We start from the raw sequence: 27,836 nt of genomic DNA on the forward strand, positions 1-27,836 counted from the left end.
TTTTTAAGAAATTGTCTTTCTTCTTTTGTGTCGAAGTGTGAACAATAAAATACCTGTATAATCACTGTACGTATGCATCAAAATGTGTTCACTCAATGCTAGCTGGTATGCATCAAAATGTGTTCAGTCTGTACTAGCTGGTTGTGTTATGCTAGAAAGGAACCTTATTTTGCAACACAAATATGTAAATATTTAAAGAATATTAAAATATCAAGTCAATATTTTAATTGGTCACCTTATCTATATTTCTAAAAATCACATAATTTCCCAAAGCAAAAAATTACCAACGAAATAGTAATCAGGATCATACACAACAGTACTCCAAGATCGGTGTATCTACTTCCAATTGAGTATAATTATCCCCTGATCCAGAGAAGCCTTCTGCAGGAATGAGGTTCATGGAAACGAGACATCAAAAGAGCATGCTGCAATCGATGGACATAAGGATATACTACTAGTATTAATATATGTAAGTTCGTAAAGCCATGGTCTTACATCTGTTTATAAAACCTACGGACGGTTACACTAGTCTATTCCTTAGCAAACATCAGTCATCTATTAGTTAGCTCAGTAAGAGGTAGATGAAGTCAAATTAAAACTATAGCGTCCTTAAAATACAAGACTTAATTCATCAGAAGAAGAACGAATGCAGAAGTACATATATAAAGTACATGCAAGTCACGAATTAAATCTGCAATGTGCATCCACACAGCTAATATTTGTTTCGTAAACTCTGATAGTTGTTAACAATATAGTTTCTGGACATGGTTACAAACGCAATTAGCAAGATAAGGAATACATTAAGTACAATGTTTACAAAAATACAATTGTTAAGTATTGTAATGTAAGTAAGTGGATCCCACTCATTCTAACTACTTTTTACACCTGCACGTTAGGAGCATCACACTCGCAATATACTGGCTGATGTTCATTCCGGTGTTTGTCTCATTGTAGGAGAGTTGCGATTGGATGTTCCTTCCATTAGCACTCTTTCATATAACCGGATCTCCTTTAAGTGTTCTTATGCATGATCATACATTAGTTACTTCAGGGATGCAGGTGTATATTTCAAACTGAAATGAAAGAAATGAAATGATATTTTCTTGTAAGATAAGTTATAATGCAAATCTGAATCTGGATATTTCATACTGTTTATTAAATTATTAGTCATGGCTCTCTATGACTTTCTTAGGCGGCAAGAGGGTGTGCTGAAAATAAGAAAGAAAGATTTGTTGTGGAGCTGGGGTTTACAAGATACCTCCATTTATGGGCCATGACTACTAGTTTTAAACAATCTAGAATAATCCTTGGAATCTACTGGTGCGCGATAAATGTTTGTCTAGAAACGCATCAGTTGGAAATTTATTGGCAGTGAGTAAAAACACGATATGAACATTAAAGTGCTGGCACGACTTTTAAGCAAAGTTGAAGTGGAGAATAGGCCACAAGCATCCAGTTTCAGTATGCCAAACATACTCTAAGATGTGCCCCTACAGGAAACGTTGCTTAAATAGGTAGATACGGGGCATGGGTTTGGAGTGTCACATATATCTAGCGTGATATAGTCTCTCAGAAACCAAACTTTGATACCCCAAAATACCATAACTGAGTACAGAGCCTCCCAACTCCCAAACCATAGGGACCAAAATTTGCAAACTCCAATAATATAAAGAACAATTTTCACCGCAAAAATACCCTAACAAAACTTTTCGTACGACTTTAACATGCGAAGGTATCATTACCTCGTCTCTTCCGTGGTCAGGATAGTTTTATTTCATTGATTTAATAAAGAGTAATACCAGCTTATATCAATACATATGTGATAACGGATTATACGTGACAACTTTACTGACTAGGATGCGGCTTTAGTAGGAGATAATGCCAGATTTTTCCTTTGCATGTTTATATGGAGTAAATTGAAGCTGCAGTCGTTTGTATATATTTTGAAAACGGTTGACACTAAAAACCAGCCAATGATAAGACTTATCCCAAAATACAGATTGTTTCCAGTCCCCCCCCCCTCTTCCGCCAATCAGCTATAATTCAACGTCCCAAAATACTACACCTGAAATTCTTGAGACACAAAAAAGTACAAGTTTACGTAGCTCAAAGGTATTGGAGTATGCACCCCAACTCCCACATCTGAAGTTACAGCCAGAACATGAAGGACGGGCAGAAAAATGCACACTTGATCGGATAAAGGAAATTATATACACAACCACTTTCTCGAGTTTCATGAAACAAAATAGACATTATTATGTATATTTTATTTATATTGTGTGCTTGACTTTTGTCTGTGATTGACGGTAAAGTTTTTTGTCATGATTCTAAGAAGTAATAAGTAGTTTACTTGAATCTGAGTTCAAGACCTGACCTTGTTTACGAGTTAATGGGTTTTTCTAAACGAAATCTATTACATCGCAGGTCAAGAGAAGTTTGTGTGTACAGAGGTTTGGTAAATAATTATTCATTCCAGTTTAACATTAATCGTTGGGAATCTAAAAGTCCAAAGTTATATTGAGATATAGTTTGAGAGGAATTATTTATTTAAATTATTCATTGGAATTACAAAATGCTCACTTACGTTTTGGATCAAAGCACTACTTTAGGATTATTGAGAACTCATTCAAAGACATACTGGATTATATCATCGTGGGATATCAGGACATTCGAGACTGTTGAAATTCATTTGGAATATTCTACACTTTTGTACTTCTGATAACACATTTAGGATTATTTAGAATTTAATTCACAATACTGAAAGCGTCTTTTCAAGTTTCACTTTGTATTCTCTGGAAAAAATTTATTTGTTGAATTTTACTTAAATTGTTGGTTCAACTTTTACATAAGTTAAGACCATAGATTCGTAACAACATAAAATTCCAATTTTAGAATTAAATTGGTAATTGTACCTCATCAAGTTTTCCCTTGTAAGATCCAAACTTCTCGCAGTAGCCAAGGACCAGTGGAGCCGATTCAATCTTTATGTAACCTTAAAAAAGGAGATTATACTCGTATCTAACGACAGTATATATTTGTAATGCATCTCAAAACACAAAAATCCCTCCCCCAATAATAATAAATAAGGTTCGATTTACAACAAATAAATAGAAATTTACTCGGTTAATAACTTTTAACGTCATGTTTTATCCGCTCGGTTTTAGGTAATGGTCCATTTACAGTGGGTATATAAAATAAGCGTTCATCTTGCTTGATTATTTTTGTTTACTCATAATTTAATGAGAAATTCTATCTCTGGGGTGATAACAAATTCAGCCATACACATGCATCATAACCTCATTAGCATACAAAGACCTCGCTCATTATCGAACTTGTCGAGGATCCTAATAATAAAAACATAGCTTCGTCAAAGTGGCAAATTTTTCCTTTAGAGTGGTAATATGCTCAGCCACTCAACCAATCAGATGTATGATCACCTTATTATTATGCGTGGGTCTCATTATCGAACTTCTTGAGATAGTGATATTACTGCAAAGTCTACATTCTGAGCCAGATCAAAGTCGGATCAACAATGTGGCTTCAATATTGGCACCAGGCTCACCCAGTCAAGTGTAATATCGAATCATCCGTTGGAGCTCGCTCATTTTAGACTACGTCCGCCACTTCAACGATAAAGACCATATACCAAGTTTGATCAAACAAGACCAGACATGTTGCCTCTAGATTGTTAACAAGATTAGTCGATCAGTCGCAAGAATATTTCGTTGATATGTGTGAATCTGGTTCGATATTAGATTCTTACGAGATCTTGGAGATATAAACTCATTCCAAGTCTGATCAAAGTCTGATCAGAAATATGCCCTCCAGTGGGGTAATAAATACATCCAGTCAAATGCAAGATTGCCTCGATGGTATGCGTTGAAGTCGTCATTATCAAACAATTCCAAGATCTTGATGATATAAACTAATGTTCGACTTTTGTTCGAAATGGGATCAGAAATATAGAGTCCAAATTGATATTTTAAAAATCGCAACCACCGGAATATATAGTCGTTACTACTCTGTGATAGTGGATGTTTTTAAATAGTGTCGTCAACTGGAAGTTTGTCTTGAAATTGGAGCAAAGCAGAGCAGAGCGTTGGGAAAAAGAAAGAAAATATCGATTCAATTAGACTGAATTTTATCTCTTGAACAACAGAATATTTCAGAATGGTCAAAGTGAATATTTACGTTTAAAACTCTCTCTCTCTCTCTCTCTCTCTCTCTCTCTCTCTATATATATATATATATATATATATATGTGTGTGTGTGTGTGTGTGTGTGTGTGTGTGTGTGTGTGTAGTCATTACTGATTTAAAATGTAAACCTGTTGACATTTACCTTCTACTGGCACTTCCTTCCTCGCACCGTTAATTGTGACGGAGAAAGTCGTAGCGTCATAGCGGTACTCCACACGATGCCATTGCCCCGGCTATAAAACAACAACAGTAATAAAAATAATAATAATAATAATAATAATAATAATAATAATAATAATAATAATATTATTATTATTATTATTATTATTATTATTATTATTATTAAAACATCTAATGCGAAAAGAGTCAGTTAAATGTTTGTTTTAAATCAAAATTCAAACGGCTTTTAACGCTTGGCGATTTATTTATTTTAAGATCCCAAACACACCCTTTGTTTTGCAATTTATTTCCTTTAATTTATTTTTCCAGTCAGTCATTGCAGAACATAATAATTTTTTGTGTGTTTACTATAATGTATTCTGAAATACTACTGTTTCAGGCAAGGACTGGCAGATACATTTTGCTTTACTGAACTTTGCATTATAATATTTGAAATAATCAAACTCTATCCTGTTTCATCCTTATTTGACATCACACATTCATTTAATATATTATCTTTCATCCAACAAAAGGATATGACAATGGCAGCATAAATACCAATTTTCTGATATAAAATGTTCGTACTGGAAATTTGAATGCTCTCTCTCTCTCTCTCTCTCTCTCTCTCTCTCTTCATCCTCACATCTATTACGATGACCACAAGTAGATGCTTAAATTAAACGAAATTCTCACGAAGAGTTGCTAGCAGAATTATTGAATAACTGACTGTCGACACATATTTATTTTCACCCCTATTAAATTTTGCCTTATTACAGAATTTCATATACATAATTAATGATAACTGGTGTCTTATCATTATCAAAGATGCTTAATAAATGGCAAAATAACATATCAATGTATGTCGCGCTCTAAATTATTATATACAATATTTCTCGTGTCTATATTTTACACTATGCCAGAAAATACATTGTTTATCTTGTATTGTGTTTGTCGAAAGCGGCACTAGCTAGTATCCCTTGGGATAGCACGGTTTAGGTATCTATAATCAGAAACAGCCATAGCAATACCAGACTACGAAACCATAGTGTTAATAAGGAAGAGAACCTCACCGTAATCGGGAATGTTATAAATTTAGGCTTTAATTCTCTTATTTTCAATGCAAATGACACTTGTTTCTTGTCACTGTTGATGACAGCTCCGATGGACGGGTCGCCTGTTATCAAATCACAATTCCCAAAAAGAACCTGAAGACCGGTTCCGTCCACATCTGGATTGAAACTCAGTTTGATGATCAGGTGGTTCAGGAAGTCGTAGTTGGTGTACCGCCATAAAACTATCCTGCCATCACCTCCGAGAATAGCATGCTGTCCGTCCTTATCCACGTTGATTTTATTGATTCCCACCGGAATTCTGTTCCCGGAAACGTCCTGAACTTGTCCATTGTTAAAATTTAGTGAAAGTTCTGACTTGCAGCCTGCAAAGATGAGAGAATATATATATATATATATATATATATATATATATATATATATATATATATATATATATATATACACATACGAAGGTCACGTCTTTAGTTTCCAAACAGTCTGCACTTCCTACATTGACAGTACATAAAGTTTCCAGCTGAAGCAAATATGATTTATCGCTGGGTCTGACACAAAGTAGCAGAACTGTTCTTGATAATCAAATGTTAACCAGACGATCATAGCGTCTGCTTTGCGGTTTTATGAAGCACAGAAAAGTTCCATATCTGCATCAATTACAGCATGAATATGCATCGACATGAAAAAGTTACATCATGGAAGATTCATTACCCTCAGGTCGTGCAGTGAGGAATATGGAACATTGACAGCTCCTTTTGTCGAACCCCGTTCCCAGAGGACATCGTTGCGTTATCCAACCAGTCGAGTCCCTCACATAGTAGAACCTGTGAACAAATATTTTTTATGTAAAAAATGACTTATAACTTCATGATACAGGTAATTCAGAGTACTTTCCAATCAAAATCTATAGAGTTTTACATCAGTTCCTTTAAAACATTATGAAAATATATAATTGTTGTGCAAAAATTAAAAACACATGAGCAATACCATCAATTTTTTAAGTTAATATCACACTAATTATTTTCATATATTCTTATGATATTGATGATTACAATTACAAAAGATATCTGAATAAAATAATTGCAATACACAATCAACATTGTGTTCGTTCGCTTTCGTTTGTTATTTCGTTAATTATGACGGTACCAATTATATATGATGTACAGAAAGATATCCATTGAATTAGTCGTGTCTGTCCGCGTGAATTAGTAATGAGGCGTTGTACCTTATATCTTCCGAATTTTCCTTGTAGTAGTCACAGTGATTGGTTGGCGGCGGGGGCGGGATATTGTCAACCTGTGGCAGTCCACTGATTCCCCTCTGGCTAGAGGTCAGAAGCATGGTCAACCCACCAGCCTCCAGTGCACTGCCTCCCTGTGAAATACCTAGTCCTCCAGACATCCCCATGTCTGGCACTGTGTTATCTTGCATACTTGCCAAATCTATGCTCATTCCTCCTGCATTTATTGTTTGCTGCTTTGGTATACTTAAACTTTCAAAAAGCATCGCTCCTGCCACATCCGACGCGATTTGCTGCTTCCCTGTCAAACTTGATTTCATGCTGGCTGTTGCACCTTGTCTGGATGAAAAAGAGTCAGGTTGAAGATCCACTGGGAATCCACTGATCTGCATGCCGCCTGCTCGTCTGGCCTGTTCAATGGCATCTGGAATTAAAACTATACCACTGTGCATAGGATCGGGCTCACCAGTAGGATTCAAAGATCTAAAGTCGCGTGGAGATCCTACCTGAAATCCAATTTCATTAGAGGAAACGTTTGATTGTGTATCATCGACTCTTATATTAACTGCGGCCCCCGCTCCTCCAGGTATCATCAGTGTCTCCTGACTTGGGTTACCCTGTGTCAACATAGAAAGAATTTGGTCCCATCTAAATGGTGTTTTTGCAGAACTGCCTGCCAGTAACTTCGTTTTTTTCTCTTGCACCAAGGTTGGTATCTCAGGAGGACGGTTGTTTAATGTGTTTGAACCATTTGTTCCTCTTGATTTGATAGGGAAAGGAGATGCTTTTAAGTCTATTGTCTTTACTCCATTTTGCAGCTCAATGATGGCCGTATTTTTGTCGATCTCATTTGGAGATTGGTTTAAAAATTCGGACCTGGCTTCAAACGCCAGAGAATTCGTCGCTTTGTTTCCTTTTTTTCCAACATCTGTCTCAAACAAAGAGGGAGCTTCTCCTTTCTCAATACTATCTGCATTTCTTCCTGACATAAACATAACAGCAGGTTTATCCATTATCACCGTGCCTTCAACTATCGGACTTCTTTCCACATTGGGTGATTCTGTAGAACTGACGACAAAAGTAGTATCCTTTTTTGAGAGAACCCAAGTTGGAGCCTTTTCGTTACTCTTATCAGCAACTGACTCAACCTGCTGCTTGGAATCAACTTTATTTGTCGTGGGGTGTAAATCAACTGACGAAGAGTCTCTCACCCTCTGGGGAAAAACTATTGGTTTATCGGTGATCTTATTACTATCTGGAAACATGAGATGACTTTCTAGAGGAACATTTGTGTTACTTGTAACTATTAAATTTAATATCCCCTCTCCCTTCGTATTAATGTCTATATTCGGAGAAACAGAATGGCCAGATACAGTGTCGACATCTCTTATGACTGCACTTTCCTCAAAATTAAATAATGAAAGTGGAGAACCCGTGATGGGTTGGCTACCCGCGGCCAAACTGCCAACTCCCAAACTTTGTTGAGAGACATGACCTTCAATCGGAGAATCTATGTGTGTACTATTTGCATCCGCTACTGTACTTTGATCGGAGACGGATCTTCCAATTACTGGGTTGGTGCCACTGCCCGTCGTGGTGTCAGCTCTAGAAGTTGTAGAGGGAACTACTGAGTTATCAAGAAATGGATGGGTAGGATGAGTGCTGGATCCTATTACAAAGTTCATATCTTTCCGTGTTGTAATATATTGCATCGAATCTACAGAGGGAGGTTCATTCGTTGTGACACTGGGGGTGAGAGGACCAACCTGTGAAAATGGATCCAAAAGACCCATTTCAAATGTATTATTTCCAGGAGACACAGGAATTCCCAGCTGTCCTGAAATAGGAAGTATTAGTATTATTTGATATAGTTTCGAAATCTGCCCTTCCATTTTTGCAGACATTCTTATTCTCAGATTGGATTAAGTTAATATTTAATTTGTGAAATAATAGAATGTAGCTTTCCCAGTCATTTCTCAGTCAAGCATAACATTTTGATAAAGGTGATTTTCGGCAAACTGCACATTGCAGCATGCAATGGTAAATGCATTGGTCCAACGTGGACGGAGATGCATAATAAACATTTAATTTTACACTTTTGTTTTATAGTGTCAAAACAATGTACGATAAAATAAAAAGTAACTTTAATTGAGTCACGCGAGATTGAATTTGCACTTTCGAGAAGGAAGTTGCAATGAAAGACATTCAATAATAGTAGATAAGTAGATAAGTTTCTTTTCATCGTGAAATCCGGAGGGGTGTGGGTGGGCATAGTTCAACTGATCAAAGACTTCCGACATGTAAGCAGTCTGTTGCAGGTATACAGTTGTGATGTCTGACACCATCCTCTCCACCCTCAATATAAGTTTGGTGGGAATAAATCCAAATATATTTCAGACTGCAAGCAATGTTATTAAAAAAAAACAACATCAACAACCGCAAATCAACAATAAAGTATGTGTAAGCATTAATCATAAAGTGCATGCTTGTTGGATATTGCATAGTGCTTACAGCTTGCGCCAGAATACCATTTTGAAGTAAAGTTAAATCATGGAAGACACTTAACACTGACACATAGTTTATGGGTGGCAAATGTTCATACCAACAATGTCTTTCATTCTCTTTTTGGTTACGACAGGCTACCATATATGGTAATTAGAGTTCGTAAACAGTTTGATTCAATTCTGAGGAATCTACAGCCTGGACATGGAGGCTGGTCATGGAGGCTTAACATAGTTTTGACACGCTGTCATCAAAAGATGTTGGTTTGATAGTAAAAATGGTAATACTATTGGAGTTATAGCAACCAGGTAAAGGGAGAAGGGCCAATAGACATATGATAACTTGAATCCTACTATGTGGAACAGTGTTGTAATCGATAGTAGTGAGAACTATTTGGTGCCCTATAAAACTTGCTTCACCTGGCACAATAGCAAAATAGGCATGCTGGGGAGTTACGAGTGCAGAATGAGTCTCTTCAACTCTTACATAATAAATCTAAATCTATTGCCTAAATTTTCTATTTATCTTGTACCCTTGGTTATACATATTGACGCTTGTAAATTTTAAATCAATTCCCTTATGTTTACGGTTACAACGTTGTTGCTTCGAAAGAACTTATTCACCGAAAGGTCAACGATAACATTTTTATCTCTCTTTCAATTTTGGCACTAACACACACGTGGGATACGATGGTGTTGCTTTGTAATAACTCCAGCACTGTGAAACGAGAAAATTACAAATACAAATTATGAATTGCTGGCACGGTTTTAGATCTCTTTAATGCCTTAAGGGTATACTGGGCAAATATTTTGAATATGAGCTGGTGCAGTTATAGAAACAATGAAAACATCTAGGGTATTATTTTGTAAAATAAAACTAAGAATGATAACACAGTTACAAAACTACTAAATCACTCAAAATTATTACGCTCTTCTACCATGCACGATAAATGATCACATTTAACCTACTCTATGACAGCTGGTGAGATAACACAGTTATAGGCATAGCCTGTGCAAAATCACAACACAAATAAAAGTGAAATTATTGTACACAACACAAATAAATATTAATGAAAGATTAAAGGATATAATGTGTTATATGTTTCTAATTTATTGTGTGTCTAACATTTATCCATGAATGAGTATAGAGTTTTGGGGCATACCTGCTTTTTATCTTGTTTGTAAGTTATAAATAGTTGTTTACATGGGTTTTGATTTAAAGACCTAGCCCTGAATATGACCTAAGAAGGTTCTATAAACGAACATGTTCACAGTTTAAAAGTACGTATCCATTAAGATGATTGATTTTGTTCAGAAAATATTTTTGCGACATAGGTTAAGTGGGGATGCATATAAAATTCAGATTAAGGAGATTATTCGTTCCTTTTAATAGTAGTCTGGAAATGGTTGATATTGTACTCAGATATAATTTGAGAGGAAATATGTATTTAAAATATCTCATTGGCATTTTCGACTAAAATATTATTTGGGGATTATTGAGAACTCATTCAAAAACATTCTGGATTATATCACTGTGATACATCAAGACTACTGGTATATCAGAATGTAAATGACTATTGATACATCATTTATAACTTAAAGAATTCAACTATTTTGTTGAATTTTACAAAACTTTTTGGTTTCAATTTTTCTGTTAATTATTTGTAGAATATCGAGTCGTAACAAATGCTAGTTAAGTAAAAAAAATCATTAACGAAGACATCGATATTTGATCAACCTATTCCAACTAGAACAACTTCAGACAATTGAGCGAGAAATAGTTAAAGAGCATTATAACCAAAAGACATATATATTCATGAAAGAGAAATGTAAATAAGCACAGATTTTAATGCGATAACAATCAAAATTGATGAAAAATATTTCTATTACATTGAACAATACTTGAAAAAGAATATCATTAAAAAAATTTAGCAATCTGGTACCGTACAAGCACATCTAGCTTTTGTTGTGCATTTATTATATGCACCACTGTACACCACCAACTTTACAGCTTCAGTACCAATTTGTTGTCCATTTCCAGCTCCTCGTCTTAACTTCCGAAACGGTTTAGATTGTTCAATCTCAGCGTATAGTTTCTTGTAACATTAGCTGGATGTAGCATCTTTTATCCGTTTCTTGTTATCTCTCAAAATCTGCACTAAAACATAAGCTGCTTTTATACAGGAAGTCATAATTTTTCTTTTCTCCATCAAACTCTCCACGGCATTCATTTCACTAGTCCATCTCAACTCGATTGTCTAACGTTAGATAAATCATCTGCTCTTTCTCATTCTGCTTAGAAGACTTGTATTTCAGTAGGTAATTTAATGAATATTTGTCTTAATAATTATTATGCATCTAACATCTTTAATCTGTTCTCGTGATCTATTTGTGTAGAACTGTGTTAGCGTTTTACTCCCACTCTGATTAATAGAAGCTAATTTAGTTTCAATTTGTTCGTTCCACGTCCGAGTCTAGTTCAAAGTCGAATCGCTAAATGTGGTTTGTTGTGCGTTCATTAATTATTTTATTTAATAACCGCTTGAACTTGTTTTGGTAAAGGATCTGACAGATTGATGATATGGCTATTGCACGAGATCTGCAAGATTAGTGTCACATTTGCCTGCCCGCGATTACGTAAGTCAAGAACAAAGGGATGGGTTAGCGCCATGAGTATGTCGACCCTGTACTGCCGTGGCGATTTGTGTTTGTACAAGAGTTCTCTTCGTTAGGTGTTAAAACTCACATGTAGATGATAGAAGCTTTGTGCTCGAACAAAGAACCCTCGATGCTATTGTAAATCTCGCCGCGTTGACAGATGGCCTGAGGCTCGTCTGTTAAGCTCGAGCGACTGGGGTAGAATTGATATCCAGTCAGAACTGAGGAAGGGTGGGGCCATCAATTCGAACCAGAATTTAACAGTCATTTAGGCTGGGAACGAATTAGTCATTGTGAAGCATCGTGCTGACAAGTTGTAGCAATAACTCCGGGAGCCACCGTGATTTGGCGGGAAAAACCTTGGTATATTCAAGGACAGAAAGCTTCGTAAAGGAAGCTTTTGGGGACAGAACTACCAGGTAGTCAAGTCCCCAGTCTCAGAGAGACAGGATAGAACAAGGCAGTAGGCCGAGAACAAGCCTAGTTGCTGGAGAAAGAGAGAGATAAGGAGGAGGAGAAAAGGAGACAAAAGGGGAAGAGGATAGGAAGAATCGGAGTACGGAGAACGCAAGAAGGAGGAAAGGAATTGGCGAAGTAAACACAGATGAGTAGAAACCAGTTACAAGGGAAAGCCATCTCACACTATAATCACATGACGAAATAGGTTGTTACATGGTCGAGAGGAAGAAGATTGGTTGAGAAATTAATATCGTTTATTTTGTATTAAATTGTTATTCTTTGAATTTCACCTTTGTGTTCTTAATAATTTAATTGTCGGTATTTCTGACTGGGGGCTCGGAGCTTTACCTCTCTCTATCACTAATTTCACTTCCTACAAAAACGAGCCAGGGTGGAAATTCCACAGTAATTCAAATAGATATTGGGAGCATCCCACCCCAACGCATAACAGTGGGTCACATAGAACTTCACAATTAGTGATAGGGTTCTTAATGAAGTTTGAGTCACTGTTAATTTTCTGACCAAGTTCAGCATCTTTTCATCTGTTTTGTCTAATTGGTTAAAGTTAAGAACTCACTCGGACTTCGAAGAGGTATTTCTCCAATCATTCAATATACGAAATACACTATTTGCAGTTGATTCCTTTATTCACAAGTACAAAAATAAATCCAACTTATTTCGAACGAAACTGCACATAACCTTCAGTTTCAGACAAGCTTTTAAAGTCGGTCCAGTTGACCCTAGATCGCCATATTCAATATCAATTTTTATTGAAAAACTTTAATTTCTGAGAACTTCTTTGAACGAATACAGTTTTACGGCGGCAAGTAATAAAACACTGTATTTGAACCAGCTGGTGCAGCAATTCGTGTCTTAAAATTGAGATAGGTTTGAGTACATCAAAACCGGCTTTCTTGTCTTCCTTTTAAATACGTTTTGAATATAGCCAACGGGATTTTGCCGACACGACTTTGGCAATAAGCAGTTGAACAGCCCCAGATTCGTTTGATTCTTTTTCATCAGTTCGATCCCAGCAGGATTCATAAAATACAAAGTACCCGTAAGCGAGCCCGGGCCGATCAACAGTTTTTAATTTTATAAAAGAAAATTTTTGTTTGAATAAGAACTAGGAGAGGCCCGGCTGTTTCTAACCCCAGGGCCCGTGATCGCTCTCTACAGCCCTGAATGAATGATCCGTACCTGTGCACTAGGCACGACCCACCAACCCCTCACCCAAGCCCCGGTACAATTTGATCACAGTCCTGTGGCTGATGTATACATTTATAATTTTTTTCTAATAATATAAAGTTTTTGTCTGGAACAGTGTAAGATCAACTGAGCAACACTAACGCACACATTTATGCTAGTACGGAATAATAAATGGATGCAGTCAAGTGAACACCGCTTATCTGAATGAAGTGTTTTACATCATCTGTACGCTGCAACTATCTTTGATGCAAAATTGGTCATGACCCTGTTAGTACACGTACAAATAAATATCACATTTAAATTTCTGGACAAGTTATAATAATACAGGTGAGTAAAGACAGCCACGGGTCCAGCTGTGGTTAGAGTGCCTATAACTAAGAGGTGAAATTTTATGATGAAATGTGTAGTCATGTATTGCATAATTAACATAAATACCTGCTTAGATCCATAGATCCTGCATGTCCCAGAGAAGCAAACAGAATAACATGTTCTGCTCTTAATAATGTATTTGAAAGCAAGTTTGGCAGTATGCGTGTGAATAGATAGATGGTCTCATAGTATTATATATGAAGCCACTACATAAATATTTGTTTGGAATTCGTAATTAAACAATATTTCTAAATCGGAGTCAGATCGATAAACTTTTAATTATAGAAGCATATTTGTTGTGCATGAAAACTTGAGACATATCTTTTGTTAAATGGTAACTTTCATTTCAATTTGAGAGAGTTTATACACCGAAATTTGATGATTGTGTCCATGTCAGTGAAACATTGTAGTTACGTTGCCCTTGACGAAACCATATACAAGCAGAGGTGTGGAGTCATCATTTTCTCCCACCCCTGGTGTACCTGGGAGATGATGTAGTAATACAAAACTTTCGCTAAACTCGATGAATCTGGGCAAGTCTCAGTTTGGGAGGTTGGGGGTTGTTTTTTTATCCTCGATTATGTCAGATCTAGGGGCATACCGTTGTTCGTCAATGACACATTTGTTGAGTTTTGCGTAATTAGTTTTCAGGCAGGGATATACAGCCCATCCATACGTACAGTGCCATACTAAGTGGTAAATGGTGCCCGGGGCGACGATGATGACCCCGTCAACGATTTTCCTGCAATTTAGTTTTATCAGCTGTTTTTGGCCACCAACCCCCAAAACCTCTGACGCCCGGGTCAACTTCCCCGTCCGCCACCCACCCTGATCCCACTCCACTCCCACACCCCGTTAGTACGCTACGACATATATACACACCGATGTACGTAATTACCCGTGTAATGGCCTTTAATTCCTCCTACACTTTTAGAGGTGACACATGACACTTGAGTCAGTGAAAACTGTACGAGTATAGGTTGTGGCGACATGCAGAAATTTCGATAGCGCCCCTTATGGTGAGGCTTGAGGTGATGGGGTGATTATACATCAGTTTCATACAATTCCTAATATGTGTGTCTCGCTTGTATTAGAGTCAATACATGCGATCAATTGCCAAGTATCAACGCATGTAAGACTGATACCCCAAGGTCTTTCCCTGCCCCCAACATCTTAGCCCTTTGGTTACAATATGGAACTATTGACATCCTTACGCTGTACCCACATATACACTTACTAGCATGCAAAGATCAATGTATGCATGTAACTAATACTGACTCCAAAGTCAAGCCCTACCCCGAAAGACTTCGCTTCTGAGTCATAACTAGGACATTATTGATATCTACCTTTCTCTTCGTTCTTCATATATTGTTCTAACATACGTTGAATTATCATATGCCCAGACGGTAACGTTTTATATTTAAAGCGCATGGATATCGATATTTCTAGCTTAATCCATTTTCATGGTACTGCTGTACTTTTGGGTCAACGGCAACTCAGTTATAGATAGTCTTATTCGCTATGCAAGGGTTGTGGGTTCAATATGCAGATCGGACAAACCACGGCCGGCTATTTCGCTGCCTCATTGTGACCCTAGGAAAGGCATGTAATTCCATTACCTTTGCATGATATACCTATTAATGCGTTGAAAGTGCCCTGAGAAAACAAATAAAACAAAAAACAGCTATCAAGCAGCAAATATAGTCAAAACCAAGAGTATGGCACACATGTCAATGTGTTAATGGAATTAGCTATGCATGAGAGTTGCATTATCAAAAGGAACCAGGTAAAACTTGATTATCGTTTTAGTTCTACCATTGCAGAGTAGCAAGCCATATGCAACTTAACGTCTGCCTTTTGAAACAAGGTAAAGTGAAAGTCCCTGATAGTTTCCTGGTGGAATACTTTTCTCTAGTTTGGGCAAAATCTGTCCTTTTGGTTTCACAACAGTTGATAGTTATTATTCAATACATCATATGCCTGTTGTCAAACACGAGTTGAGCGGCCGTGACTAACTTTAAACTTATTGGCGGGACAATTGCATCTCATCAGTCAAAGGCGAAACCGCTATCAGTTATCGGCCTAAATAGTCATCCATTTTTCATTTCCGTGTATAATTTATGGTGATATATGCACCTGCATGCTAGAAAGAAGAGCTAAGTTGCCGGCTCATATAAAATAAATGATTGATTGTTGTTACCCTCGCAAGCCTTGGAGGAGCTGTGTTTAAAATCTACTATTTTGTACAATTTCGGTGGTATCAAACGATTTCTCGCTCTAAACACGACTTAATTGTGAGGAACAGATGACTTTATATAGTTGAGCATTGGCAAGAACCCAAAAAGCTTTTGAATCCAAGTTTCGAATCATTACTGTCATAAAAACATGTTGTTTGCTCTACTTCGTGTGTGTTACGGTATGCACGCATGTGGTTAATCGTGCAAAAATAGTCTGACTTACAATGACACCTTTGTTTGTACAATGTATAGACATGAATGATATATTGTTGACGAATATGAAATGAAACCCATTACTTATTTTTTAATGGATAGTAAAAGGAAGCTCATGCTTCACAATGACAGCGGTAACGGAACCACATCAGAGTACGACACACTATACAATAGGAATACAATCAAAAGGGTAATTAAAATGGTTTCAAGCAAGTTTTCCAAAGCCATCCCACTTACGAAAATAAAATAAGGGATTGAAGTTAGTGGTGGGCTCAATAGTCGATTATCAAAATTTTAAAAATGAACCCACGAGTTCGATTTTCGTCAAATATATTTTGCATATCAACAAAATTAAAGCGTTAACACTGGCGTCGGAAAAAAAATCTGCTGATGAAAATAAAACGGGCAATTTAGAACTTGACTAATAAAACTACATATATTCGTCGTCTAAAGTCCCCCCCCCCCCGCACAACCCAAGAAAACGAATTACGAGAGAAAGACAAATTGCTGCTAAAATTTAAAATCATTGGCGCATTGGGCAACACCCCCCGTCCCCCCTTTAGTACGCTAAAGGGTAGGCACGAAATTATTAAATTTACCGCATCTGATACAGTTTGTGGATTGTTGAAATCTTACATATAGATATTTTCTGCGATTAGACAACAGAAAAAGTTATTTTAGTTCCTATTATTTGTTTCTAATTGAGGCTGTTCAATATAGTTTTCAAGTACACCTTGTTTATTTCAGAGATAATGACATTACGAACAATTACAGAGGAGTATAATATCAGACTGATGCACTCACTGGAGATCTCCATATTTCTCTACGCCTGCGAATCATGGACCATAACAAATGACTTAGAGAAAAGGATACAGGCCACAGAGATGAGATGTTTCCGAAAGATCCTCGGCGTCACATACAAAAACCAAGTCACCAATGAAGAATTCGGCAAAAGATAAGATAAGCCATTGGGCCTCACGATGACCTGATCACAGTAAAAAAAAAACCACGGAAACTGCAGTGGTATGGGCATGTCTCACGATCACCAGGACTTGCCAAGACAATCCTGCAAGGCACTGCACAAGGAAGAAGAAAGAAAGGCAGGCAAAGAAAGAGGTGGGAAGATAACATTCGAGAGTAGACAGGCTTGACATTGATCGATTTTCTGAGAAAGACGGAAAGTCGAATGGAGGAAGCTGGTTGTTCGGTCTAGTGCGGTGTCCCAACGGTCTACCAGACTACGGGACTGATGATGATGATGATGATAATGATAATAAAAAACCCATCACAAGTAATTACAGAGGGGTGTAATAAAGCCATAGCAAACAATTACAGAGGGGTAAACCCATTACAAGGAATTACAAAGGGGTGTAATAAACCCATTACAAACAAGTACAGAGGGGTATAATATATCCATTACAATCAATTACAGAGGGGTATAATAAACAAAGTACAAGCAATTACAGAGGGGTTTAATAAACCCATTACATGCAATTACAGATCGGTATTGTCACGAAAACGATGGAGTCTCAAGTTGTTACACAAACATTATTTATTCACACACGTTCTGAGTACACATCAATAAGCTTCGATGATGGATCGCCGCGCCCCCTGCTTCCGGGGGCAGTCCCTATCTAATGTTGCAGCCACTAAGGGGAGCAATTATTAGTTAGAACTAGCAAGTAAACTACGATACCACACATCTCCCCTCTTTTGAGATCATCCGAACATAACATCTTGCTTATGACTAGATAGGGAAAAATGAATCAATACCGCCAATATGAAACACTAAATAAGTAAGCAATGTATTTACTGTCTTTGTATCTGAACTGTCCACTGAAAGAATTTGACCGAATTGATTTATAAAATAGGTTACTGTAAACTTGCACAGGTTAGTCCTGATTTTAATACTATAGAAATCTAAACGTCCAATTTTATTGAAATAATTCAGAAATCGAATACTAAACTACGCTTTGGCACATTTATAAAAGTTACATTCTTAGACTGAACCTGGCTGGTTTTCGGACGACTATCCCACTTAACGTCAGCACTGTAGTGTTTGGACTGCTGGGCCCATTGGGTACAGCTGGTTCTCTGGGAGTCGGCTGCACTTGGTCACGCTGGGTGGTAGACTCATCAGATGGTGGCAAGGGCTCCATGTTACCGAGAGCCTTTGTGCTGGACTCCAAATGAGTCCTGACAGGACATTGTGGGGACTTTGTTGCAATGTCTGTTGACAAATTTGTATTGACTGGAAATATATTCTCAGGGCTTTTCATCCGTTGTACATGGATTCGATTGTACTTGTATATCCCTTGGGGAGTTTTTACCAAGTAGCTTCTTCAGTCTTTGTCGGCTTGAATAACTATGCCTGGTGTAGACCGCTTGTTATTATTTCCATGCCATTTAATTATGTCGCTGTCTCACTCAGTAATTATAGGTTACTGCATTTGTATGGGAAAATAGGAACGAGTTTTCGGAATGAATACTGCACGAACTTGTGAGTGCAGTATATCCTTCCGACAAAACGAGTTCATATTTTCCCATACAAATGCAATAACCATTTTATTATATGCTCATTTTTTTAATTCTACCTAAGGTTTAATTATATAAACAAAATACACTACAAGAAACAACGTAAATGAATGAATGCCGTATTCCAAACTAAATACACAAGCGCAGATTTGACATTACAAAATGACATCATTATTAATGCGCACATAGCTCCGCCCAGATAAATTTGAACTTAGTCGCGCGGTCGACATAACTTTCGAAAAAAAACAAATGGCGTGTCTAGTTAAAATTGAAATTTGCAGTCATATTGTGAATGAATGCGCATTGCAACGCCTGTTCCATTTGATCTGGAGTGAATATATTTTGGTATTTTGTTTCGATTCGACGAAAGTTTGTGATTGTGGACTGGATTCATCTGTGCAAATTATACATGAAATATATCGGACTGAAGTGGCGCGGGAGAAGCTTGTTTACGTCTGCAAATGTGTTTCTGTTTCTGTCATTGAATGTTTGAAATCATAACGTGGGAAAAATATGAAGTCTTTCAATTGCGATTTTCAAAAAGACGCTATGGAATTTAATGTATATTTTATTTTGAGTGCAGTACGGAGGGTGCAATTGCACTTATTATCGAAATTACAGCACACTTTCGAAATGTGTAATCCAGATTGAAAACCTATGACATGGCTCATGTAATTCGGATTTGCAGAATTAAGAAAAAACATTTTGAGGAAATTCAGGATGTAAAACTGTAAGTATATTTTATTTTGCCATTCTTATCACCAGCTAAAGAAAACAGTTATATGCCTTGTTATTTGTAAGGACCTAATCCGTCATTTATATAAGGTAGCTAGCCTAAATCCGTAACATTGTATCAACGGAAAATGTCAAGACAGATGGGGTTTTTTGCAGTCCACGAAACATGTTTTAGTTCATTCAGAAACAAATTTAAACAACCACAACGTAAAGAGCCTCTTACGCGAGTGTACATAATTTGTTTACAAATCAAAAGTACTGGCGTCTGAGTCCATTGTTTATTTACAAAAGAAAGTAGTTCCTTTATTCACGTGAATGCTATATGTGTATTGTCGCGCGCGTTCAGTATCGGGGAATATTGAACGATTTTGACAATTTAAAGTTAACGGGGAAAAAAATGAGCATATAATAATATCTGGTTAATTACGTGTAGTGTGTCGCCGATTCTAAAATAAATCATATTTTTGTTTTGTCTTAAGGTCTCTCTGCCTGATGATTTTGAGGTTTGGCCACTTGGGGTTTAGCTTCTTTCCAATAATGGGCAAGGTGGTCCTCATCTGGCGTCCCATCACCAACTGGAATGGGCTGGTACCTGTCGCAGCCGTCGGTGTGGCTCTATAAGCCATCAAGGCAAGAAATACATCATCCTGTTTAAGTATGACTTTGCTATTTTAACACCACTTTTTGCTTCACCATTCGCTTGTGGGTAGTGAGGACTGGTAAATACTTGTTTGAAGTTGTATTTCTCAGCAAACTCCTTGAAAACTGAGGAAGTGAGCTGGGTCCATTGTCTGATACTACGATTTCTGGGATTCCCCATCGTGCAAATGTGCTCTTTAGCTTTCCAATTACCTGCTGGGAGGTTGTTTTTGTTTTACCAGTTCTGACTGTCCCGCTATTTGTGTGGCCTTAACTATGGTAAGATCGGCCTCCGTTTCTAGCTTTTCCGAAACCCCTTTATCCAGAATTCCAATTACAAGACGATCCCTTATTGCTTCGTGCGCCAACGTCACAATAATCGGCAATTTCATACAGCTTTCTTACAAATTCCTCCACAGACTCTCCTGGTTTTTGACTAAGTTGGTGGAAATACGCTCTTTCGTGGATTACATTGCTAGTGGGGACGAAGTAATCATCAAATACCTGCAAAACTGGGGCGTACTTGTTGGCATCTTCGTCGTTACCAAACTCAAACGATTTAAATATTTGTTCTGCTTCTTTCCCCATTGTATATATTAGTGAACTTACTTGAACTGCCTCATCTTCCTTATTTAGTTTGGTGGCGATCCTAAAGCGCGCGAAACGCTGTTTCCAATCCGGACACACCACTGGCTTCCCAAAGTTAAAGCTCTCCGATGCCTGGAATTTCGCCATTTTCACTCACTGCAAAAGTGTATGTATCTTTTGGAGTCATATCTAACACCATGTCATGAAAACGAGGGAGTCTCAAGTTGTTACACAAACATTATTTATTCACACACGTTCTGAGTACACATCAATAAGCTTCCATGATGGATCGCGGCGCCCCATAACCATAACCCATTACAAGCAATTACAAGGGGTATAATCAACAAACTACAAGCAATTACAAAGGGTATAATAAACGCATTACAATAAATTACAGAGGGTATAATAAACACATTACAAGAAATTACAGAGGGTATAATAAACACATTTCCAGCAATTACAGAGGGATATAATAAACTCATTATAAGGAATTACATAGGGGTATAATAAACCCACTACAATCAGCTTCAGAGGGGTATAATAAACCCATCATAAGCAATCATAGAGGACTATACTATGACGTTATAAGCAATTACAGAGGGTATAATAACCACATTACAAGCAATTACAGAGGGTATAATAAACACATTACAAGCAATTACAGAGGGGTATAATAACCACATTGTAAGTAATTACGAGAGTGGGGGTATAGTAAACACATATAACATTACTATTAGAAATGAAAATGGAAACATATTGCTGATTTTCCCCTTGTGCATGTAACATGTGTTTATCAAGTTACCTAATTAACTCATTATCCCCTGACGCCACGTTTATGCGTCAGGAGGTAGTACCCTACTTCCGAGCTCTAAAACATCAAGGTCGTTTATGATACACCAAAATGGGTGGTATTACCGAAATGTAGACAGGCTTAGCTCTACAAGGATACCAAATAATCTTGACTTTCTACTCGCATTACAAAAAACAAAGGGAAAAACGCACTTTTTGAGACCTGAATTTGTTCACACTTAAAATTCGCACGGTGTGGGAATCGGATTTTGTGACTTTTTGGCCCCAGTTCTAAGGCAGACCGGTCTAAAATGCACACAGACAGGCGAACTTTAGCAAAAAGTAAGACAGGTTGGGGGTTTCAAGTAAAACGTGGCCAGGACACGAAATCGTGCGTCCAATAAGCAAAAACAATCACAAAGAAACCCTCCAAGTTTTACCCTTCTGCATATGATCAATCGAAATATAAGGATAACAGGCCAAATTTAAAATTTCATCTCAGGTTAATAAATGATATTTTTGAGAGGTCAAAACATCAGAAATAACAAATTAGCAAATAAGATATACTCCTTTTCATGGCTTTTGCTCATAGCAATCGCAAACAACATATTTTATTGCCTGCAAAAAAAAAAAAAAAATTCTCCAAAAAGTGAGCATTTTTTTGTACAGTGTATATGTTGAAAACAAATCCAGTAACGGAAAGTATTTTGGTGGTTAATTAATGAAGCAGTCACTAGAGAATATAACCAGACTGTTCTTGAGGTATAATTTACAAATATATGTGGTATATATAAGGAAATTTTGGGGAAATGTGCCTGGTCACTCCAGATTTTGCAGCTTTATTTACTCATAATTTACAATTATGAGTGTATGTTCAATCCAAAAGCCATATTATGTGTAAAGCTTGTTTTTATTCATGTTTCATTCATGTGAAAGTGAAAAACAGAAGAGATTGGTAACATCGACCTCCTGACTTTTCAAAAGAAATCTATAAATACAATGAAACAAGACAATCCAGGTATTTGTTTCTCTTAAATGCCTACCTGTATTAGAATTTCTCTAGACTAATTCATCTAAAAATATTGTGTATGTGACTGAACGTTTACATAAAATATTTGTTTTTCTCTAATATTTGATGTGAAAAGTTAAATACAGTACTCTATATACTTTTTATTTTTATTTATTTATATATTTTCCAGTTGCTTTATTGCATAGTTGGATTGTGCTGTCATTTTTTGTCATAACAATATTAACTTATTTTTCAAACAGTGTAAAATAACAATAAAATCAGACAAATGAAGATGGTTATGCAGGGGTATGGATGCTACAACAGCCTGAGCTGTGAGTAACCTTAAAAACTTCAAAAATTTCTGTTAAATTATTACAGAGTGGGGTATTATTCTTCAAACAGAAAACAATCACATCTCATCTGTGAAGATACAAGTATAAATTTGTATTAATCTTTTTTACTACTACATTAATTTCATATCCAAAGGTATCAAGCAGGTTTTATACTACTTTGTAGCAGTAATAATAAAAAGAAACTGCTGGTTACAGGTAGAGGTAGCAAAGATATTTATATTCATTGAGTATACAGTTGCTACCACAGGAGTCTGACGTTTTGTCAGTAAAGTACCTTTCAATAAAACACCTTAATGTACTATAAATATATGTATATTTATTATACTGATAATGTGATTTCGTGTTGTCACAGATTTCGTTGTACTTTATTGATAAAACGTCAGACTCGGCGGTTGGTACCGCTACCAGGTGCTCAAGGGAGAGAACTGACACACATTTCCGGTTAAAGATGAGACGGAGGGTATGTTATAATACAACCCTAAACGAAGATAAATATCACAATATTATTGGCACATTCTATATTTAGATACATAAATAAATTCTCTCCCGCGTGAAACCCTCCATGATCCACACGTTTTGTTGATTTTTCATGAAAATATTCTCTGAGCCCTATCAAATTCTTACCAATAACGTATAGTTTACAAGAAAAGCCAAATGGTTTCCTTTGCGCATGTTATCACGTCAAATGTTCCCGCTATTCACGAAAGTACAAAAACAGTAAGATGGTGGCACTCGGCCCGACAGAAGCGCCCTCTAGTTACATTGTTATCGCTACGAAATAGCCAATGAAAAACGGCGTTTCTAACACAACTAGGCATCGGGCCAAACGGAAATCACTTGGACGCAGATTTTTGGGGATGTATTCAGAAGGGTGTAACGTCAGACATATGACAAGGTCCAACATCTGGTCAAACAATTGGCAATTACTTAAATTTGAATAACAACTGTATCACGTAGTTATGTGACTCAGTAAAATTAAATGATTCCTCTACCGGACAGTTTATGTAAAGATCTGCTGTTTGTGGACGAAACTACTTCAAACGTTGTAGGAACATACAGAGAAATTTTATACAATAAATCGACAGCTCTTGAACAAAGTGTTAATTAATACCGTATCTATAGCTATACAACCCATACACAAATTTAGGGAAAGGTTAGATACATGGAGAAAAGTCTTAAAACTTCGATGGAAGATTATGGTACATTACAGTCTAAACTGGGACAGATACAGAGACACGTGACTCGTCCCCCCCCCCCTAAAAAAATGTACAAAATAAAATTACAGACGTTGAAAATATATTGATTGGTTTCAGGGATATATCTATACCCCATTACGATATTATATATACATCGAGGGATATAACTATACCCCATCACGATATGCTGAATACAGTGAGGAATATCTTTGCTCCATTGCAATATTTTGAATACAATGAGGGATATAACTATGCTCCGTCGCAATATTTTGATTACAATAAGGGATATATCTATACTCCATTGCGATATTCTAAATACAGTGAGGGATATAACTATGCTCCATCACGATATGTTGAATACAATGAGGGATATATCTATACTACATCACGATATTCTAAATACAGTGAGGAATATAACTATGCTCCATTACGATATTATATATACAGTGAGGGATATATCTATACCCCATTACGATATTATATATACAGTGAAGGATATAACTATGCTCCATCACGATATGTTGAATACAATGAGGGATATAAATATACTCCATCACGATATTCTAAATACATTGAGGAATATAGCTATGCTCCATTACGATATTATATATACAGTGAGGGATATATCTATACCCCATTATGATATTGTATATACAGTGAGGGATATATCTATGCTCCATCACGATATGTTGAATACAGTGAGGGATATAGCTATGCTCCATCACGATATGTTGAATACAGTGAGGGATATAACTATGCTCCATCACGATATGTTGAATACAATGAGGATATAACTATGCTCCATTGCAATATGTTGAATACAATGAGGGATATATCTATATTCCATCACGATATGCTGAATACACAAGTTACACAATATATACTTAGACGCAAAATGTCGTTCAAATAAAGAAATCCGTATCAGTTTGAAGGTTGAACGTTTATATTATGGTGGCTTTTTGATTGGGCTAGACGTAAACGAAGCTTGGACAATATACTGTAAAGAAGAATGCAATCTTCACTGTATAAAAGAATCAAGTAAAAATTATTCACAGGAGATCGATGTTTCACTGATCTAAAATGGCATGGATTACCTAAAACAGGTGCAGTAAAACAGCAGTATCAAAACTTGTTACTCTAAAATGGAATATTTTACAGAGCAAAGCTTGGTTATGATGTTGCGGAAAGTGATAGAAGGTGGTGACAGCGAACATGAAAATGATACAAGTACCTCTAAACCAAATGCATAATCTGGACATGAGAAATACAGAAATGGATTTGTTTTTCTTTTACGACTACAACACTGTGTAAAGACTCACTGACACAGCAGCCAGTACGCTTTAATAAATCTTATACTTGGTTCTCCCAGAATGAACTTGAAGAAATCTCTCACTTTTTCTCACAAAATGACCTTGAGGAATGTATTGATACTGATCAAAAGAAGAAATTAACGAGAAAAGCATGACAAGTAAGCATTAGATGATATCAGCAACTATACGAGATCTACTGACTATGACTTATTTACAGGGTTTCTAAATGAGATAACATTTTACATAGACTACACACTATTTCTTCGATGAACAGCAAAGGCACACAGAACGCAGTGACACAATAGCTAACAATTTCGCCACTGACAAACATTCTGGTTTGACGTGAAAAGTTTACATAATAATAGATTGTATGACAATGGTCTCAGATTGGCTAACATTCAACAAGGTATCCAATTAGAGATCAACGGATAAAAAGGAGATGCTCTGAAAATACATATTTAGCTTGTGTTTGTTGCCCGTGTAACATAAAAACAATCATTTACAATCAAATATATCGGAGGTATTCATAACTGTACATAAAAGAAGCATCATAATATGCTAAACTGTGGAATGATTATATGCGATTATACGTGGCAAAACAATATTTGCACCAATTCGACACGAATGAGGGGAGAGTTGGTGTTGAAACTAGAGGCCCCAGGAAAAATATACAGATTATGGGTGTTGGATCACAAGGTAGAGTTAGGCATACTATCAGCAGCACATCAGCATGGGCAACATCAGCATAACAACATGGTAACAAACGAGGTTAAACACTGAACTGGATCTACGACAAATTAACGTTTTTTTAAAAAAAATTAGGAATGAGGTTACAAACTCAGACTAGAAAACTTCAGTTAGAATTTATTTTAGGAACACCAAATCAGCATGCAAAGAAACAACACGTGCTGAGCCAAAAGAAGGTGCACGATGGGATGTAATGAGAGGCGGATGATCTCGAGGAACACGTATATAAATTCAAAGAATGAGTTGCAAGGCTACACAGTAACTTTGCATCAGCAAATATGATGATCTGATTTCCAAAATCGATGACTTTGTAAATAGGTCTTGTAAAATTACACACATTTTTCATGTTGTACTGGAGGGCTTTGACGACGATGTAGAGGGGAAAACAGACTGTATTGATCTCGTGCATATCATTTAAAAAGATCGTGTAAACTTCAGACAATGTGCAGATTATAACTGAAGGACACAACGCAGGATTCGATACATCTAAGGTACATAACTGTCATTCAATCCGAAAATAATCCATGACAAATCCTTACATTGGATGGTAAAGAGAAGAGCATATTCTTGACAAAATTTAATTGAAAAGTAACAAACGCAAAGGAAACAAGGTGTTCATTTCTTATACTGTTTAGCCCAGAGTTCGTGATTTAAGAAAATCCATGTTTCTCAAACTCTAGGAACTACGCAAGAGCAGATATCACATGGTGGGGGTGGGGTGCCAGTTTGCATTAAATTGAAACCAAAGTATACATTTCCTAATTGATTATTCTACGTGCGAACCACACGATGTTGAATCTGGTGGGTTGATTGACTTTGAACCGGATGGGCATTCACCATAAAGGCCTAGGATTATACTAGAAATTCGTCACCAATTAATATTTGTTTAAATTCATTGAGATATTCTTTAATCTTTATTTTCTTTTCTTTTAGATACCGTCATCCATTCCTTTAGTCTGCATATTCTAATTATTTCCAAGATGACAATTCATTTGTTTGATATTTTTAACTTCGGCATATAAATAAAACCTCTAATTGGGTGATTTTCTCTATTAAAATTTCGCTTTTAGAAGAATGGGGCTCACTTGTGTATCCCTTTATCTTTCTGCTTCCTTCTTCCTTATTTATTGACTTTCTTTTGGTATATTTTACTGAGCCACTAAATCGGATGCATAATGAATACAGAAACTTTGTCCATTACACTATTATCATCTGCCAAAACTTTGTGTTCAGCAGGATATGCAATAGAAAGTGGTAACAGGGTAAGCAATTAACCTAACCAAACTAACTTTTGGTGGTAGACGAATTGAAATAACTGAAAAAGTGATTGCACAAAAATATAACTCTGTAATCAACACTTTCAGAAAAAAATGCACTCTTTTTGTAATATTTTACAGCGAGATCAAACTAGCACTGGAAACGGTATTCAAAGAAAACTCAATTGCTCCATGCGAAATAAGGGAAGAAATAGCAGAAACTCTCCAACATAACAATCTTGTGATCATGCTCATATAATTCAAAGGTGTCCTTAAGTTAATGTATCTATGTTGACAACTAGAAAACTTTGTCCTCACATAGTCAACTAGAAACCTTGTCCACACATAGTCAGCTAGAAACCTTGTCC

At 36.5% G+C, this 27,836-nt stretch overlaps 1 protein-coding gene across 1 annotated transcript in view; it reads right to left on the minus strand.

The window, feature by feature from the left end:
• Positions 1-210: 210 nt before the first annotated feature.
• LOC149798864 (uncharacterized) overlaps positions 211-27,836 on the minus strand; it is a 38,803-nt gene continuing 11,177 nt past the window's right edge. The window contains exons 2-7 of the mRNA XM_089957775.1: positions 6,651-8,502; positions 6,137-6,249; positions 5,429-5,793; positions 4,342-4,432; positions 2,913-2,992; positions 211-1,073 (exon numbers count right to left, since the gene is read on the minus strand). Of these exons, the coding sequence (XP_089813901.1) occupies positions 1,032-1,073; positions 2,913-2,992; positions 4,342-4,432; positions 5,429-5,793; positions 6,137-6,249; positions 6,651-8,502 (2,543 nt within the window). The 3' untranslated portion in view covers positions 211-1,031. The remainder of the gene's footprint in view (positions 1,074-2,912; positions 2,993-4,341; positions 4,433-5,428; positions 5,794-6,136; positions 6,250-6,650; positions 8,503-27,836) is intronic.

This window comes from Sinohyriopsis cumingii, chromosome 5, assembly GCF_028554795.1.
Source record: "Sinohyriopsis cumingii isolate HCF-2022 chromosome 5, ASM2855479v2, whole genome shotgun sequence".
NCBI classification, from domain to species: Eukaryota; Metazoa; Mollusca; class Bivalvia; order Unionida; family Unionidae; genus Sinohyriopsis; species Sinohyriopsis cumingii.